This window comes from Nyctibius grandis, chromosome 10 (assembly GCF_013368605.1).
Source record: "Nyctibius grandis isolate bNycGra1 chromosome 10, bNycGra1.pri, whole genome shotgun sequence".
Lineage (NCBI taxonomy): Eukaryota > Metazoa > Chordata > Aves > Nyctibiiformes > Nyctibiidae > Nyctibius > Nyctibius grandis.
In genome coordinates, this window is record NC_090667.1 from 12,328,666 (window position 1) to 12,346,565 (window position 17,900).

General features: G+C 40.6%; 1 protein-coding gene across 3 annotated transcripts in view; it reads left to right on the forward strand.

The window, feature by feature from the left end:
• The first annotated feature begins 1,162 nt into the window (after positions 1–1,162).
• TTC1 (tetratricopeptide repeat domain 1) overlaps positions 1,163–17,900 on the forward strand; it is a 32,542-nt gene continuing 15,804 nt past the window's right edge. The window contains exons 1-5 of one of the 3 annotated variants that reach the window (XM_068408888.1): positions 1,163–1,220; positions 1,835–2,167; positions 12,846–12,906; positions 14,772–14,884; positions 16,901–16,937. In XM_068408888.1, the coding sequence (XP_068264989.1) occupies positions 1,844–2,167; positions 12,846–12,906; positions 14,772–14,884; positions 16,901–16,937 (535 nt within the window). In that variant the 5' untranslated portion in view covers positions 1,163–1,220; positions 1,835–1,843. Of the gene's footprint in view, positions 1,221–1,256; positions 1,348–1,492; positions 1,704–1,834; positions 2,168–12,845; positions 12,907–14,771; positions 14,885–16,900; positions 16,938–17,900 lie in introns of those variants that run through there. The other 2 variants (XM_068408889.1, XM_068408890.1) reach the window with 2 other exon arrangements.

A 17,900-nucleotide genomic window follows, 5' to 3' on the forward strand; every position in this document is an offset into this window, starting at 1 on the left:
AACTTGCTTACTGAAAAGCTGTTTAGAGCAAGGAAAACCTCGTAAGAATATGCCTTAACTGCCTCACGGCTTGGTATAGTGATTTTCAATAAAAAGGCATTGCTTCACATGCCTTTGACTTCACAACTTGTGAAAATTCAGTTTTGTTTCAAAATTTGGGGATTAACATTTGTGGCACACACGAGGAATGTATGCAAAGCAAGATGAAAGGGAGCTTTATTCCAGTGCTTGATTACATAGAACTCAGTTTTTACATGTCACTGGAACAGAAAAAACAGAAGCGAATTGGAAACAACCAGTTCACGGTGCCTTAGAAGTGATACAGCTATCACATGCACACTGAATAGCCACTCACTAGATAAAGGAACCACTAGGTTAAATTAGCACAGGCAACAGAACCTGAACCAACATCACCGATCTGCTGCTGTAGATATGATCCCTCTTTTTGTCCACCTACCAAGACTTTGCTCTCTATTATCTTCTTTTTTTTTTAGCTGATCACACTTGCACCCTGATTTATCTTTTCAAGCCAGGCAGTACTTGCCCGAGACCGCACCTCTCCCACTGTCCCTAGCTGCGCCCTGTGCTGCTTTATTTATCACACATCCCTCAGCTGCTTCCTGGTGAGCCTGAGCCGTGCCCTTACCGCGGATGGGGAGAACCGGAGCAGGGCTCTACCAGCCCAGGGACCTCCCATAGCTTTAACTGCGCCTGATCCCCTGAGGAGCCTCCCCGCGCCCTCAGCGCTCCCCTGCACCCAGCCTAACAAGGGCCTGCCCCAGTGCTACCGCAGGGGCGGTTTCATGGTGTAACTTCTAACCTTGTAGCGAGCCCACATAACTACACGAGACCTCCTGCCCGGTGCGCAGAAGGGCTGTGCGAGTGGCCCGCTCTAAAAAAAAAAAAAGCCCACGCGAGTGCAGCCTCAGGAGAGAGAGGCTCCGCTCAGAGCTTACACCGGGGCGAGGCCTGGCCTCTCCCCTCTCCTCAGCTCAGCCTCAGCCTCAGCCTCAGCCTCAGCCTCAGCCTCCGCCGAGCCCGCGCCCCACCGGCGCGAGACACCCCACCCTCGCGCGCGCCGCCCTCCACGCGCCCGCGCGGGACTGCCGCTCCCAGCAGCCTGCGCGCGGCCTCCTCCTATTGGCTGGCGCCGGCAGGAAGCGCTGTGCGGGGTGAAGGGCGAGGGGCGGGAGGCGCGCGCGGCCGGAAGGAGGTCGCAGGTCTGTGCCGGGGCCGGGGCCGGGGCCGGGCGGGCGCCTGGGGTGGGCCCGGCCCGGGCGGGGGGAGGCGGCGGCGGTGTCATGGGGGGCGCTGGCCGCAGCCCAGCCCCTTATCTCAGGGGGCGGGGTAGGGCCGGGATGACAGAGCCGGGAACGGCTGCCTGGGGCCTGGCTCGGGCGGGTCGTGATGGGGCTGAAGGGGAGCGCGGCGCAGGCGGGGCTTGAGGCGGTAGCGGCGGGGGGCTCGCTGCGCGCAGTCCGCAGGGGGTCGGGGTGGGCGAGGGGGTGCTGAGGCCTCTGGGTCGGCAAGTGAGTGTGACTTCAGTCCCACGGCAAAGGAAGAGCCGTAGCATAGTGCTGTGCTGTGCCGGCCCTGGGAACCTGAGCTTGTGAATTAACTTATTTGTGGGAACAGTGTACTGGTCTCATGTCGCTGCAAAGTGCACGGAAGAAGCATGTATAAGTTGCTCCCTCCCGCGAGGGGTAATAGTTTCCCTCAGATGATGTCAAGAGTACTTTTAAGTACTTTAGAGATTAATTTGCTGACAAGGCATTTCTGTTAGGCTTATTGAGGGTTATTTCTTTCTCATTTCTAAAAATCTAACCCCTCCAAGGAGTCCAACATGGAAGAGTTTAAAGATGCAAGTCCACCTGAAGAACTGCTTGATCACCTAAAGCTTTCTGATCAGAAGTCTTCAGAGTCTGGCCCCAAAGATGCACAGAATCCCCAAAATATTCAAAGTGGATACACACCATCTTCAGCCAAAGATCCCACAACAGCAGATGAGTGTTTCCATGACTGTCACGACTCCTTTGAGGCAACAGAACCTATGCTGGATGATGAAGGGAATTTACAGAATGATGGGAATAGCTCAAGGAAGCAGACAGAACTAGATGAAGAATACTTACTAGAACTAGAAAAAGATATGCCAGAGGAAGAAAAGCAGGTAATCCAAAGTACCAATGTTGAGTATAAAACGATACATTTACCGTGTCACGTTTCTGAATGGTCTGTGACAGGCATGAAAATGGACCTAAAACTCTCTTAGGTGTCTAGTTTTACTGTTCTTAATTTCTTCTTTTAGGTAACAAATGTTTTTGTTAGCTTTCCTTGCTGTTCTTAATCATCACATTCCATTGCAGATTTTTGTTTACTTTCATCACTGGGTAAAGTTCCTGTGACTCAGAGAGATTATAAGAAACAAAAATCTCCCTGTTTCATGTTATTAGTTTGTGTGCATTCATTGTTTTCACTTGATTAGCTGCAAGGTGCTTTTCCAAACCTCAGAGCAGGTTTCAGGGATAGTTTTCATATCTGAAAGGGTAGTTTATGTAATACAACTAATTGGGATTAAATTTGAAAGTGTCTCTATAGATTACTTAAATTTTAAACAAACAAAACACATTAAATGTGTGGTTTTGTTTACTTTCAGTGTGGTTACATTGGACAAATTGCTTGGGTAACAAACTGGATAACGTTGTGGGGAGTAACAAAATAGGTCTTGGGGGAAGTCCAAGAGCCTCTGTGATCACACTTACTCCCCTGTAAATCTGTGTGAACCAGTTTTTTTTTTTTACCCTCAGTCAATGGTGTCACTTGACAGCAGTTAGTTTGCAGAGTTCTAAGACGTTATGGTCATCAAGCAGTTAGAAAAAAAAAAGTTCTATCTTTTTTTCTAACTTTTTTGAGAAAACTTATTAAATCACTTTCAGGTTAGACTCTGTTTACTTGAGTAATGCTATTGACTTATGGATTTTTTTATTCCTAATCTTTTTCAACTTTAGTTTGCAAGTGGTGGGGAAGTAAAGATACTAAACTAAAATCTATGTCCCAACATACAACTCTTGTAAATTTTTTTTTTTTGAGCACCCTTATTTTGGACAAGTTACATAGCTTGGCCTCTTGAACAGATCATGTTTCAAAGAACTGATCCAGCCTTTTAAAATCTGATTGAATTAGCCAAATGAGCAGTTACTTGTACTGAAAACTGAAATAGTGACGAAAAATATTTGATATTCTTTGGCAGTTGGGGAAAAGCTGGAATTCTGATGTATTGTAACTTATGTGAAGGGAAGACTTCAGCAAACTTTATTTTACAGTCCTGTAGGCATGAATTAGATCTTATTTTAATAAAGGGAATAGAGTCCTTACTGGAAGGCTGGCTGCACAATTTGGATCATAGGTAACATTAAATAACTGATTATGAGGAGGGAAGGAGAGAGGGGAGTAAGGAATGGCAGCTAACAAGAGAAGGTAGGCAGCATCTTAGGAAAGCATTACTTCATAGGGGAAGATAGTGTATTGTACAGTTTTTATTCTGGAAACTTCCAAATCATCAGGAGCAGTAGAAGAAATTACTACTGTAATGGACAAGTACTACTAAAATGGAGCACTTGATGAAAAAGAAGAAATGAAGGGTCATATCAAATTATTTTTTTTAAAGTGCTTAAAATATTATGAATGTTTCAGTGAGTTTATAGTGGCTTATTACTCTTTTGTACAGGCAGGCTGATCTTTTCTAATTCAACTGACTTGGTAAAGCTGGACCACACTTTCTTAACTGTTGGCTAGCCCTGCGTGTGTTGTGTAAGTAAATAAACACTGGCTATATATTGCCCAAAAAGGTTGGAAAGAGGGAGGGGCTTGGCAGTAACTTGACTACACCATGGTCTTCAGTATCAGCTACTGTAAAGAGAGAATGAGGGGCAGAAATATGCAGAGCTAAGATGCCAGAGGCAATCAAACGTCTAAATTGTTTGTTATAAACCAGTATACAGAAATTTAATCACGTTGTGGCTCAAATAGTTCCCTTGCTGGCAGGGTGGGATTTCTGACCAAAATACATCAGTGAAGACAAAAAGGTAGTTTTTCACCTGTAGTACAGATCGTTATGTTAATGTAGAAGTTCCTTGAGGAAGAAAAGCAATATGGGACTAGTGGGGAAGAGGAACATGAACTATAATCTCCTTGAAGTAGGAATGGGACTAAATGTAACACTTGTCTGCTCCTTCACCATGTGGAAATCACTTAATCTCTGTCTCTCAATTTTGACATCTGTAAAATGGGCATAATGATGCTGGCCAGTTGTAATACTTTGAGATCTAATAAGGAATAATGGGGGTAGAGGGGAATCTCAAGAGGTTATCTGGTGCATTCTGTGCCCCAAAAGGGCCCCTGGAGAGGTCATCTAGTCCAAACCCCTGCTCCAAGTTAGATAAAATAGAGCCACACAAACATCTCAGAGCCTGGAGATTGCACAGACTGTCTGGGCCCCTGTTCTAGTGTTTAACTACCCTCACGGTGGAAACTTTTTTCCTCATATTTAATTAGAATTTCCTTTGTTACAGCTTGTGACCACTGACTCTTCTTTTTCTGCATGCCTCCAGGAAGAGTCCATCTCCATTTTCTCTAGCAATGAGGTGTCCCCTGAGCCACCTTTTTCTAAGGCTGAACAAACTCAGTTCTTCTAGGCTGTCTGCTTAGGTCACAGTCTGCAGTGTCAGTGTCCTGACCATCTTGGGTGCCCTCTGCTGGACCCCCTCTGGAAGTCGATATCTGTTTTGGTTTTTTTTTTTGTTTATATGGAGGAGACACCAAAACTGGGCACTCTGCAAATGCATTCTCTCAGGTGCTGAACAGAGCACAATAATTACCTCCCTTGACCTACTCACTACACGGAAAAATCATTACCACATCGCCCTTGTGTCCAGTTTAGACTAAACAATCCCTTTTTTCTACTTGTATTTATTACTTGTACAACAAGGAGCAGTGTCATCATGAGTCACGATGAGGCTTCTGCAGCAGCCTATAACTTGAAGGCAGCTTGAGAGTTTCATAGACAAAATGGTAAAATTGGGGGGGGGAAAAGTGGGGGGAAATTATGTCATAGAATTAAACTCTAGAAAGAGCAGCAGGCCTGGAAATCGGGTGTCTTAGTTTTCGTGCTGCTCTTGTTTCTGTTGCATTGTTAAGTAATCATTTAATTTTGCACATTGATTTTTGCCTTCTGTAAAGTGAGCAAAAGAATCGTGAATGTTGACTACTTGCATTCAGCTTTGTGGCACTCCATTGAAAGGTGCTAGGGGAGTACAAAATAATAACTGTTTAAAGCTGGAAGGATTTGCTTAGAGAAAGTATTGGGACAGCTGCAGTTCTCTTCTTTCTGTATGTTTATTTCCAGTGGTATTGAGGAATTGTGCCTTTCAGCTTAGTATCACCATAACTGTTAGATTGGCAATATTTGTATTGTGAACTTTGTTTATATTCCATAGAGAGCTTTCTGAGCAGATTATGTAAGCAGTCTTTAAAATATGGCTATTTTGTTCTCTAACAAAGTATTGTTGGTATCTCTTATAAGCAGAGCTTGAGAAATCCAGAAACTAGACATGAATTAGAAGCTTAAAGCTTACAGCAGTTGTTAAAACTATTGAAGTAGCCCATTTGCATGGTCTTACCCTGCATCACCTTACATTCTCTGTGTAGTAAAACCACAGGGATGGGTCATTCCTGCATTGCCACTCCAGCTGTCCTCATAGCTTGGAATTGATGGCTACAAATTTTATTTTATTTTATTTTTAGAAGTGAAACATTCTATATATTTTGAATATAAAAAGAATCTGTTAAGTGATGCAGCTTTTAAGAAAAAATACTGCAGTTACAATGTGAAAACAGTTGCTGTACATCCATTTTTTCAGAGTTTTTCAACCGTTTTAAACTTCCTTCCAGTTACTCGAAAGGTCATTTTTGAGAAGGGCAACATAATTTTTTTTTTTTTTTTTTTTTTGCAGCTGGAGAAAATGAGGCAGAAATATTCAGAACTTGTTTATTTGACTGTTCAGGCTGTGACCAGACATGCAGCAGCAGTGCTGTGTTTGCTACTTAGACAGTCCTTGATCGGTTGTTCTCAGCCCCCTGCTGCCTCCTTCATTGTGCTAGCACACCTCTCTGTGTGAATGTGCAGTGAACCAGTAACGGGGAGTGATGCACATGAAAGATAATGCTGTATTTTTAGATCAAGGGCAGTGTTGGTAAAAGTAGACATCAAATGGAAGCCTCATGATGGCATACAGGGGTAGATGGATTTTCTTCAATTAGACTACTTGCCTAAATAAGAAAAACTTCCCATGAACTGTGGTTGCAGCACCAACCATAAACTATGTACTAAAGTCATAAGGAGAGCTGGATGTTAGCCCTGCTCAAGTCAAATTCAGGGAGCTACACCTTAATAGCTTTTTTTTTTTTAAACTAAGCCCATTGTTATGTTTTAGCAGCTTTAATAAATGAGTTCTTTTGAGCGATGTTCTCCAATAACTAGCCTGTAGAAAAGAAAGTCCCAGATTTATTCTGGAGATGCAAAGACAGATACTAGTCCTTGCTCTGTGTGTTTATGCGTATCCTATGTGCAAGCTTTCATGGTAGCAGCTCTGAGTAGAAATTCTCACCCGTGCAGAAGCTGCTGCAGAGATCAAAGTGAGGGAGCAAGTGGTTATGTATTTTCTCTCAATTATATTTCAGGAGCCCCATACAGTGAGATTTCTAATTTTAAGCAACAGGAATTACTTCCAGGGAAACACTACCAATACAGTAAGAAGTCTTCTCTGCACAAAGAAGCAAAATAAGAACTTGAAGGGATATTAAGACACAAACCTGCAAGAAGTATTCTTAAAAACAGATGTAGAGTCTGGTTACTTGCCTGGACTTGCAACTCTGAGCTTTTTAAGAATTAAGCAGCCTGAAACAAAATTCACTTTTATAAGATTTTTTTGTTGTTTCAAAAGCATGCTGATTGCTGCGTCAGCAGAGGCACTGAGCAGTAAATTGCTTTTGATGCATTACAAACAGATTTTTCTGGTTAGTTGTCATTGACAGTGATGGCTTTGACGTTGGTCTGCTCTGCAGAATTAATCAGAAGACACCCAACAGCTGTTACATGGTAATTGTTTCAGTCTGACCTGGTCCTCTTCTGGAGGGACACCCATTAATTATGAGTTTATCCAGGAGCAAGATTCTGAATCCCTCATGCTCTTCTATCATGACAGATATTGTCTTGTTCTTTGGGCCTTGTCCGGCAAAGACTTAAGCACCTGGCCCAGTAGGCTCTTGCTTTGGATATAGAACACTCCTTTCTAGCTGCTGTAAGACTCTGGAATAAATATCTAATATTCCTCAAAAGCAGTTCCCTTCTTTGGGCTGTTGCATGTGCATTAGAGCTACAGCTGGCTGTAATCATGCTCAGCTTCTGTTTTAATGCTAGGAAATGTGTCAGCAAGACAACGAACACAGCTCTAGTAGAGGAGATTCTTGATTAGTATCTTGTTAGCAGCTCTGTAAGAATTAAGTGAAACTGATCTTTGAGAAATAGTATTTTTGAGTTATACCTGAGATTTTTTTCAGTTCTGGGCTAAACAGTAAAACTTCCTTTCCCCGCCACCCCGTTTTCTCCAGAAGTTCTAGGATGTGTTGGAGAACATTGTCTTAATCAAGAAATTTCCTTTAAACTGCTTCCCTCCTCACCCTTTCTTCCACATGCTTCAGGTTGATCCCATTGTTCTTCCATAAATTATAGCTTCTGTATAGAATTTGCTTTTCCAGGGATTGAACAACTGATCTGGGATTTCTTCTGAGATGGCCTCTTCATCTTTCAGTGCTGCTCTCTGATTTTAGTCTTATATGCATTTTTGCATTTCTCTGGAAGTTGCCGATACTGTCAATGTGAGACCGTTTCAACTTGTGGTGGTGATGGATTAAGTGGTCAGGTCCATTTTGCTGCATGAGGCTGTTGCCTCTGGAACAGAAATGACTGAATGGCATGTATTGTCACTCAGGAATAGTCACAGTTAGTCTGGCATGTTAACTTAAACTGACTGTCAAGGATGGATGTGACCTACTGTCTCTGGAAGTGCTGCTTCCAATTTCAGGAAAAGGTAGTGATTTGGCAGTAGAAAGACTAATTCGTATTTACCATGGAGTTACCCTGAGGAGAGATCCACCAGAGTCTAGCAATGCTTAGTACTCTACCTCTTGAGTGTAGAGGGCAGATTTGGCACAGTTTTCAAGTGGCAACTCTAGCAAGGTTTGAAAAAGGATTTTTTGAGTGGCTACAACCTTAAACTGAAATTCAAATCATCAAACGCATGATACAGCAATAGCTTCACAAAACTGCAGGGGGAAGCAGATGACTACTAATGGATGACTTAGAAATAGAATTGGTATTTGAAGCTGAAAAATATATTCCTTATCTGTTTAAATTCCTTGCTTCTGTGCACCCTTTGAACTCCAGTAATTTTAAATTGACTGCTACTTGGTGACCTTACAAAAGGGTGTATGAGATGCAGATGTGCATTGTCACACTGTATAAATAGCCTTACAGAGAAGACAGAGTACCCATTTGCTGCTCTTGACAAAACCGGAGCCAAGAACAGTTCCATTGCAAAGTTAAATCAATTGATCAAATAAAATTCATAGGAACAGCAAGAGGAAGCATAGTTGGAAGCATTACAAACTGAGGGTGTTTGTCCTTCAGCTCTCGCCAGCTATATTTAAGGATTTCACTTCCAGCACTTCCATTGTATTGGTTACTTCCAAAACAAACAGTGAAAATGTGTAGGTTGCTTTCTTCTCTAATAGTAGAAAAATGCTTTAATGCTTTTATTTTTAATCCTGAGTTTTTTGACAGAGTAGCTGAGGTCCAGGGACTGTATTTGGTGGCCTTTCTTTTGAATTGTCATACTTTATTGTCAGAAGGCCAAGCTGTCTTTTCTTGTTACTTCAGATCAGGCCTTAATCTTCAGCACCTCTTGCTTGCCAGGTATGTTTATGTTTAGATCCTAATTTCTTCATAATATGGACAATTATAACTCAGTATCCAAATCTGTAAACATTTCTAATCAGATCCTTTTAAGAATCATATTACTAGTTAAATGTAGTTATTTCTTCTGGACTTTAAAAAATAATTTTTTGACTTTGTACATCAAAAACTAATGCCTTCCACTTGGAATTTGTCATCTTTCTGTTAAGAAAATTTGCAAAAAACAAACATTAAGATTTTGCTGACTTTGAATAGCGGAAAATCAGAGTGGAGTGTAAGCTGGCGAGGTTGTTCCTGACCCGAATGTCATATATGAGCAGCCTCAGGGAACGTAGTGGGTCGAGATATCTTTTCCTTAGGCAGAGCGTTCTAGGAGTTCAGTCTGACCTACTTCCCTTGCTGAGGAAAGGGTAGGCTGCCCTGCAGCTACTTAAATCTTTTTCTGAAAAATGAGTGGGTGGGGACACTGAAATGACATTGTGTAAAATTTGTCCTAAGGACAAGTCACTTACAATTTTTTCACTCTGGGCTGATATGATCACAGTAAACTGATGACCAGTCAATCGGCAATTGTCCATCGAACCTGGAAATTTAGCTTACTGAGGGAAGAGGTTGTCTTCTAACAGCAGTTGAGTTTTTGGTTGTGTTTTTTTTTTCCCCTGAATTTGACTAGAAGACAGATTCTGACAGCATCCATTGGAGCAGTCCTTTCAGGTTAAATGTAAATTCATCCAAAATAGTTGACTTTCCACTGCTTTTGTGTTAGGCTTTTCTGCTAAAGAAATGTATATACGGAGGAATACATGATGTATTTATTTCACAAATACATAGTGTGCTTTAGAGGGCAGTGCATTTAGGATGTGACATGCTAATATGTATGCTTTCACATTTTGGGGAAAAGCCAGAGGAATTTGCATTTAGGGGTGGTCTGCTACTATGTAACGCTTATGGGTCATACTTGAAATGCAAATCCAGAATGATTCATGAGGTATGCTATAGACTTGAGCTTTTTGAAAAATACTGTGAAAACTTGTACAGTTTGGAACTTAAGGGACAGCCTGAAACCTGTAATACAGGGATATCTTGAAAATGTTGGTCAAGCTGTAACAGAAATGCTGATTTTGAACCAGGATTGCATTGCTTGCATTGCTGCTTTCCAGGGAGCTGAGTAAGCTGCAAAACCAAATACGGTGTTCTTAACAATGCTGCTGGCTTCTGAAACATGCTTAGACAACACCTTTTCTGGTCAAATAGTCAGAAGTGACCACAAGACTGTCACTGGCATTTGCATGTCTGTAACAGTTGTATGACTAATAGTCCTCTGTCCAAGTTTGTGCAGTTTGATTCGCAGGCAGGAGGACATACCGAGGAACAGGCTTTCAGAGGAGGAGAGTTGTATGAATCATCAGCTTCGCAGTGTGTCCATCCTTAAACTCTTCAGTTGCTCAAAACTTTCATCTGCCCACGTTTCCCCAGCGAAAATGGCCATACAGCCCCCTTGGTCTCTTCTGTGCTGTTGAGACTCTAGGTCACAATCCTCTTGGCTACCTGTGAAGGAATCCCACAACTGAGGATTCTTTTTTTGTTCCTTTTACTCTTTTTTTTTTTTTTTTTTTAAAAAATATAAAGCTTATTCTCCTGAAGCCGCCTTGCTGCAAATCACTTTTTATATTAGTATTTAATACTTAACTGGGGTAAACATGTAATACTTTATAATGATTTTAATAAAATGCTATAAAATAATGATAATACAGATAAAGCTTTTCATCCAGTATTCCTTGATTTTAGGGTTTCTGCATCAGGAATACTGTGACCATGCTGTAGTTCTCATTTTATATAAAAAAAAATTCTTTGTTACTGAGAGTTGTAACTGTACCTTATGCAACAGTGAATCAGTTAATGGCACTTGAAGGCCAGTTCGAAATAGGTCACGAGCAATGAAGTCAGTAGGGCTGGTGTTTCAAGCATTTCTTTTCTTGAATGAGGGTTGTCTACGTAGATCTTTCATGTTTTCCAGTAGGATCATCATCTCCAAAACTGTTCTGTGCTGAAATCTGGATGCTTTGTTCACTGGTGTGAAAATTACTTCTGTTGTGCTTTCACGCTATATGCATTCAAGGTGTTTTAAAAATGTCTTTCTGTGGAGGGCCAGCTGTGTGTGTGGTAGTGACCTTGCTGGAGCTGCTCTGGGTAGCACTTCAAAAGTTTGGGTACAGCTTTCAAATGCAGTTACATACTCCCTGTGCTGAACAGCAGAATCCTGCATATATACAAAGAATTTGTGCTTTTAATGCGGCTTGTGCCTTAAGTGCTTAAATTTGTTTGTGTGCTCATATTTAGAAAGAAGCAACTGGCTTGTGTACGTTCGTGCAAGTGACGTTGTGGAAGGACTTGTGTAGGTTTGTCAGTCCACCCTGAAAGAAAGCCAATTTCTAAGTAGAGGTGCATGTTTTGTCTGACCGATGTTTTAGGGGTTTTTTAAATGTGAGAGCAATGAGTATTACAAAACATATTTAATGGTGATAGGAAAAAATTTAGTGACCTAGGCATGTATCGAAAGGGTCAGATGATATTTCACTGTGTAATTTTGTGTGTCACAACTGAATGCCGTTCCCCTGGGCCTAGTTTTCAGAGCACTGTGATCTGTTATTACTAACATGGTGACAATGGTCGGGTGAATTACTTTCCAAAACCAATAAAAGCAAGAGGAGAGAACCTCTGATTTTGTGTTGTTTGTCAGCTACTTGGCATAGCTGTGAGATGGTGCAGTGCTCCACAGAGTACTATATTTAGCTGTTTCCAAGGAGATGTTCTGCGCGATATTGATAATTGCATTAATCCTTGATTTATACAATCTGCAGGAAAGGAAACTGCTCCTTTTCCTAGTGTTGGCTTTTTAATTGCTCAATGATCTGTAATTTATAGACACCTTGATTTAAGTCCTTTGTGTATGCATGTGTGTTGGGGGCAGAATCAGTGGTCAAATGATCATTTTTCTATCATAGAAATGATTCATGAACATGAGCATTGTTTCTTGATGTTATTGTCTTACTTACATTGCTTTGTTTTCACTTGTGTGAGGTATGTCTGCATGTGAAAGATTTCCACTGTAAATAGGTTGAAGAGATGGCGTGATGACATCCTGTGTTTTCTGTGTCAAAGGCTAAGAGCATTCATGTCAACTTCACTTGTGCCAAGAGTACTGTTAAGATATTCATGGTTGAAAACACAACTCTGCACAGCGTGTGCAATTTTCTCTGTATAACAGAACAATCTTCTTGTCTCTGGGTCTGATGGTTTAGTCACTCTCTGCATAAGAAATCTTTCAGAGCAATATTATCCATGGACCTGTTTCTAATGCAGTCAGCTCAACATGCTTTGTACATCTCTGAAAGTAACTATGAATTTCTGAGGTGGAATTATTTCAAGCAAAACTTTTGAGACTTTACATCCAAAATATATTCTTCGTAGTTGACATGAGCTGATTGAATTAAATTGAGTTGGAAAGGAGAAGAAAACAGACAGCTAAAAAGCTAATGTATTAGTTTAAACCATGTAATTCACTATGAATGCCCTTTCCACATACTGTTGTCCATGAACTGGAGCTTTTTAATTGCCTTGTTGTTATACTCTAGTGTTTCATGGATATATAAAGTATATCATGTCAAAATAACTACAAGCAAGCAATCTTGGTACTAGTTAAAATTCTTCAGGTTATATTTTATTCTGATTTCCATTCATACTTTATTTGGAACTGCAGCTGACCTACTTGTTCATTTCAATTAAATACTTTGAGACATTGTCTTTTCTTTTGTAGAAAAGAAGAAAGGAGAGCACAACACTGAAGGAGAAAGGAAATGAGCAGTTCAAGAAAGGAGGTGGGCTGATAATCTTTTAACACCATATAGGTGTTAGAGAATCTTAAATTAATACTTAGCCATCATGGTGATGTTGCAGAAAAGCCATAGGAAGATCTCACACCTATCACTGTTCAAATTTATCATCTCTATCATTTTTCATCCAGCTCTAGAAAACAGAAAGAGATAGCAGGCCTCCTTAAGAGCTAAGTTTAAATCATAAAGACTTGGATTACTAAAGCAGGATTCTCATGAAAGCTAAGTGTTTAAATCCAAGAACATGGTACACAATCGACTGCCTTCTAAGCGCCAGGGTTTCTTTTACTAATCAAAAAAGGCTTCCACTAGGCTCTGAGTATTGCTAATGCATGTGCTTAGAATTGATGCAGGAGTCAGTGGCTCAGTAGCTCTCTCCTTCTACCTTTGTACATTTTTCTTTTTATCCACTGACTCTTGTCTGTGTTAGGTTTTATGTGTATGTGTACATACGTATATATACAGACATCTATATATACATATACACGCACATATATGTACATCTATATGTACTTACATGTACATCTATACACACATATACATACATGTATATACATATGTGTATATAGAGATGTACACACATGTATATGTGTGTATATATAGAGATGTACACATACACCCACATGCATATATTTTAAAAAAAAATAATCTAGAGGTATGTAAATTTCTCGTTTATGCCAGAACTGGACATGTTCTGAACATAGTTAATACATAACAACAGGGTTGAGGTCAGTAATAAATAACACTTTTAATTAAAAAACATAAAGGGGGAAGTGATTTTGACACCTACCTTTCATTTAATGTTCTGGTGGCTAGAGGATTCACAAAGAAACCAGGAAATGCAGATTCATGCTTTCCTCAGTCAGCAGGGACACAAACAAGTAACTTCCCTTTCCCAGAAGTGTACCCTGATAACCAGACAGTGGCCTTCCTGTTGGAGGTCTCTTATTGTGTGCTAAGAGAGCAAGATTCCTGAGGAATGATTTACCAGTTCAGGCAAGCATCAGAGCAGGCAGAAGGGAACTGCTTAGCCCATGAAAGCAGCAAGCCTGTGATGTTCGCTGAATCATCTTGTGGAGTCTCATCCATAACCTCTTCTTGACAAATTCTTTGGCAGATCTTTTCAGTGTGCCTGTGCCTGCCAAAGTGCTTACTACACGGAAATACACAACCTTTTCAGCACCTGGATGGTCACCAGCTAATGTACACAGAAGGAATTGCTCTGTTTTGAGGACAGTGCACTTATCAGCTGGCAGGGCATTGTTCAGAGTCAGTATAGGGCCTTTTCACTCTTGATTCTACCTTTATTAGAAAATGAATAACTTGATAATCCCATGTGGTTTACCACTGGTCCTTGCTTTAGACCAGACTTGATGATGGACGACCTTCGGGTGATAACGGGTTTGTGGTGACTGACCTTGAAGTCAGTCATAGATGATGATACGGCAAATAAAATATCCCATAGCTGCTCTGAACGGGTATCAGTGCAGTGATGTGTTTCAGCACATGCTTCCTTTCAGATCAAGGATACACAATCTAAACAGATTCTACCTCTACATATGGTACTCAAATAGAATGAAACAATTTCAGGGATGAGAATTATATGCACATCATGCTGCACTTGTTACATTAAGCTCAGGACTATATTTCTGCTTTTACAAGGGTGTTGATTTTAAAATAATTAGTTGTTATTGATCTGTGTACTACTTAGTAATGTACTTTGTATGAGAGCAGCTACTGATTCTGGTTTAATATTGCTTCCAAAGAAATCTTAGCCATGTCGTTCACTGACGGTACTGGCATTTGAAATAAATTATCTGTTTTGGTTTTTTTTGCTATTGCATCTGCAGACTATGGAGAGGCAGAAGACTCTTACACGAAGGCTCTGCAGATTTGTCCAGCCTGCTTCCAAAAAGATAGGGCTGTTTTATTTTCAAACAGAGCTGCTGCAAAAATGAAACAGGTGAATATTCTTGTTATTTTATGAAACAGCATGTATTGATTATATGACAAATGCAATAATGAAAAATTGGGGTGCATAAAGGAGGAGGGCAAAGGAATAAAGCTGTTTGCAGGTTTTGCTGCTTGCTCAGTCTGTCATGCTCCCAGTAGAAATGCTGGTACGCTTGGTTTTACTGAGGATGAATACAAACCTGAAAGTTGAAATTGGAACAGCTGTTCAAAGTTGCTCTGCTGCATTATGTTTAAAACACTGATTTTTCTTTCTATATTTTAGTGACGTTAAAAGTTCATCTGGAACAGATGTCTTCAAGCATGTTTAGTGTATGTAGACCATGTATTAGATTGCTTAGAATTGTAGCTAAGTTAGCGTTTTTTGTAAAAGCCTGGATTGTCATATACTTGTCATCATTTAATTGGCTCAAATGCTTTAGGGCATAAGCAGGACTTCCTAACTATGGCCCCATTAATTCAGTTAGTCTGCTTCCTTCACAGTTGCTGTATAGTGGGACAGGCCTATATGGTAGGGCATGGTCTGGATAGAATGGCTGCAGCTTTCTTCATACGTTTTCTATTCCTTGACCAGGGACCACGTGCCCAGATGTTACCAGAATCAGCAATACACTTAGGTAGCACGGAGGGCGTAGAACACAATCTGTCTGAACAGCAACTTTCACTTCTTTAGAAATAGAAGATACTAAGAATTCAGGAGAAATTACTCCCCATTTTTGCCTTTGTTTTTAAGATTAAATTATTATAGAAAAATAGCACAGTAACTCCTATCCTCAGTTTATCCTCATTTTACCCTCCTCTGAAGGGAACTTTCTTGCAGTTTTCCTCCAGTATTGAGACAGATGCAGCTCTGTTTCGAAATGTACCTTGCAGCCATATTTAGGCATAAATAAATTAATTCTTACTCAGCATAGAGTATTCTTGTTCGGCTAGAATTATCTAACTTGCTGTTGGGATACTGAATTGCTTTGAGCAGACAAGGAAGAGGTAGAATAAAATCAGATGCTGGAACCTTTCAAATATGAAAGCTGTAAACTGAAAAGCCTCCTGATAATCCAGATGTTAACTGTTCATATCCCTGGGAAACTAATCCAATAGTCCCCAAAGGAGCCCAAGATGATAAAAGACCTGCGCACAAAGTAGTGTACCTCACGAGTAGAGATCAGTGGAACCCGACAGACCAACACATTACTCTGAAAATAGATTCATATTATTAATAACTTCCTCATTAAGTTTGTTCTTCCATACCTGCTGCACCCATTTGCTTGCACTACAGTAAAAGCTTGTGAGGCATTCTTCTCTGAGACAGCTTTGTTTTATGGAGGAGAAAATAGTTCCTTGGGTGTAGAAAGATTACTACTACGTAGATCAACAATACAAGCACAGAACAGCCTGGTTTTTTTTTTAATCCCTTTTAATTTGGATGAAAATAGGATCTCTGTCTCAGCTCTTCTGGGTTATTTTTCTTGTTTCATTATAAGCAGATTGCCTGGCTCTCATCTTCTAACTATGGTTGTCTGGGTGCACTAAAATCTTGTCCCTACCACTTCTCGAAGTCTCATTGTCCCTTGTAGAGAAAGCTGTATTAGTGCTCAAGGCAGTATCTGCTTTCCAAATGTCTTAGCTCGTACAGACAAGAATTTATCTGGGACTCTTGAGAACTGTCTGTTCCAACCCCTTAATTAATTGACAAAGGTAGAAAAGCTGTAGCTCGGTTAAGCCAAGGCCTGCAGATGTGACTCAGCCTTTTGACTGTAGCTTGCTGCCGGCTGTTCAGGGCAGACCGCTTAGTGGGGCAGCCGTGCAATTTGAACACTGGCAGCCTTCACAGAGAGGAAGCTAATCACTGGTAAAGAGCTTTACGTCAGAAGCAACGGTATGAAAAGCCTTGGTTACATGAACATCCCAGTTCCTTGCAATGCCAGACAAACCTTTTTTGCTTGAATTGTAAATCATCTGTTTCCCAAGAAATATGACTTAAATATAACAAAACTATTTTGTGTTTTAGGACAAGACAGAAGCTGCCCTAAGTGACTGCAGCAAAGGTATGACCTTTTTTTTTGTATGTGCTGCTCTTGTGCCAGATCTTTCATGCATCAATTATGCCATTTAGTGCCTTACTGCAGAGCTGTAATTTTGGGCATAAGGGTCTTTAAAGAATTTAAAGAAAAGCTGCGATGGAAGACATCTCAATCTAGAATTATTTATATTATTTATTTTGTAAAATGTCTATCAAACTTCTCCTGTCTGTTATAATTTACTTTCTATTCTCTTGTGCCAATAAGGTATCTATTTCTACTTCTTTTTAATAGGAAAGTCTTTGTATTATGGAAGCTGTTTCCTTACACCTACTATTTTAAACCCACTTCCACCTGCTATTCCCCACCAAATCTTGGGTTAATCCCAGATTCCAAAGAACTGTGAGGCCTTATAGAATTAAAAGCATTATCAAGTCCCTTTTATGCAAGACTTTTGCTTTGTCACAAGGGCTTATGCTCTCCTGTTCTTGTCCTGCATAGTTTTCTCTCTGCAGCTTCTGATGAAATCATTTCAGCTGTGCATTGCATTTTTGCTTCCACCCACTCACCCATGCTTGAATATTTGTTAAACTCCCTGTGACAGCTGGGGAAAAAAGTCCAAATTACCAATCAGAAAACTAATCCAATGGCTGCGTGCCAGTACTGCTTGTACAGTAAATATGAGTTTGTACATGCTAAAGGTATTCTTGAAGGTAACAAATTCTAGCTGGCCTCTGTCAGTTTGGGGGTTTGCCTTGTTTTGGTGGTCGTGCATTTTTAAAAACACTTCTGCTAATTTTGTAGTGGCTGAAAGGGAATCAATCTGCTTTGCAGCAATGAGACTTAAACCTACCATCCCTTGACACTCCCCAGGGACTTGGCTTACAAACTGCAATGCAACACTTGGAGCACAGCAGAGCAATTCACACTAACCTGCAACTTGCTGACTGTAGCATTGTTTTTGTCCTTCCAGAAGAAATAAGCTAGAAT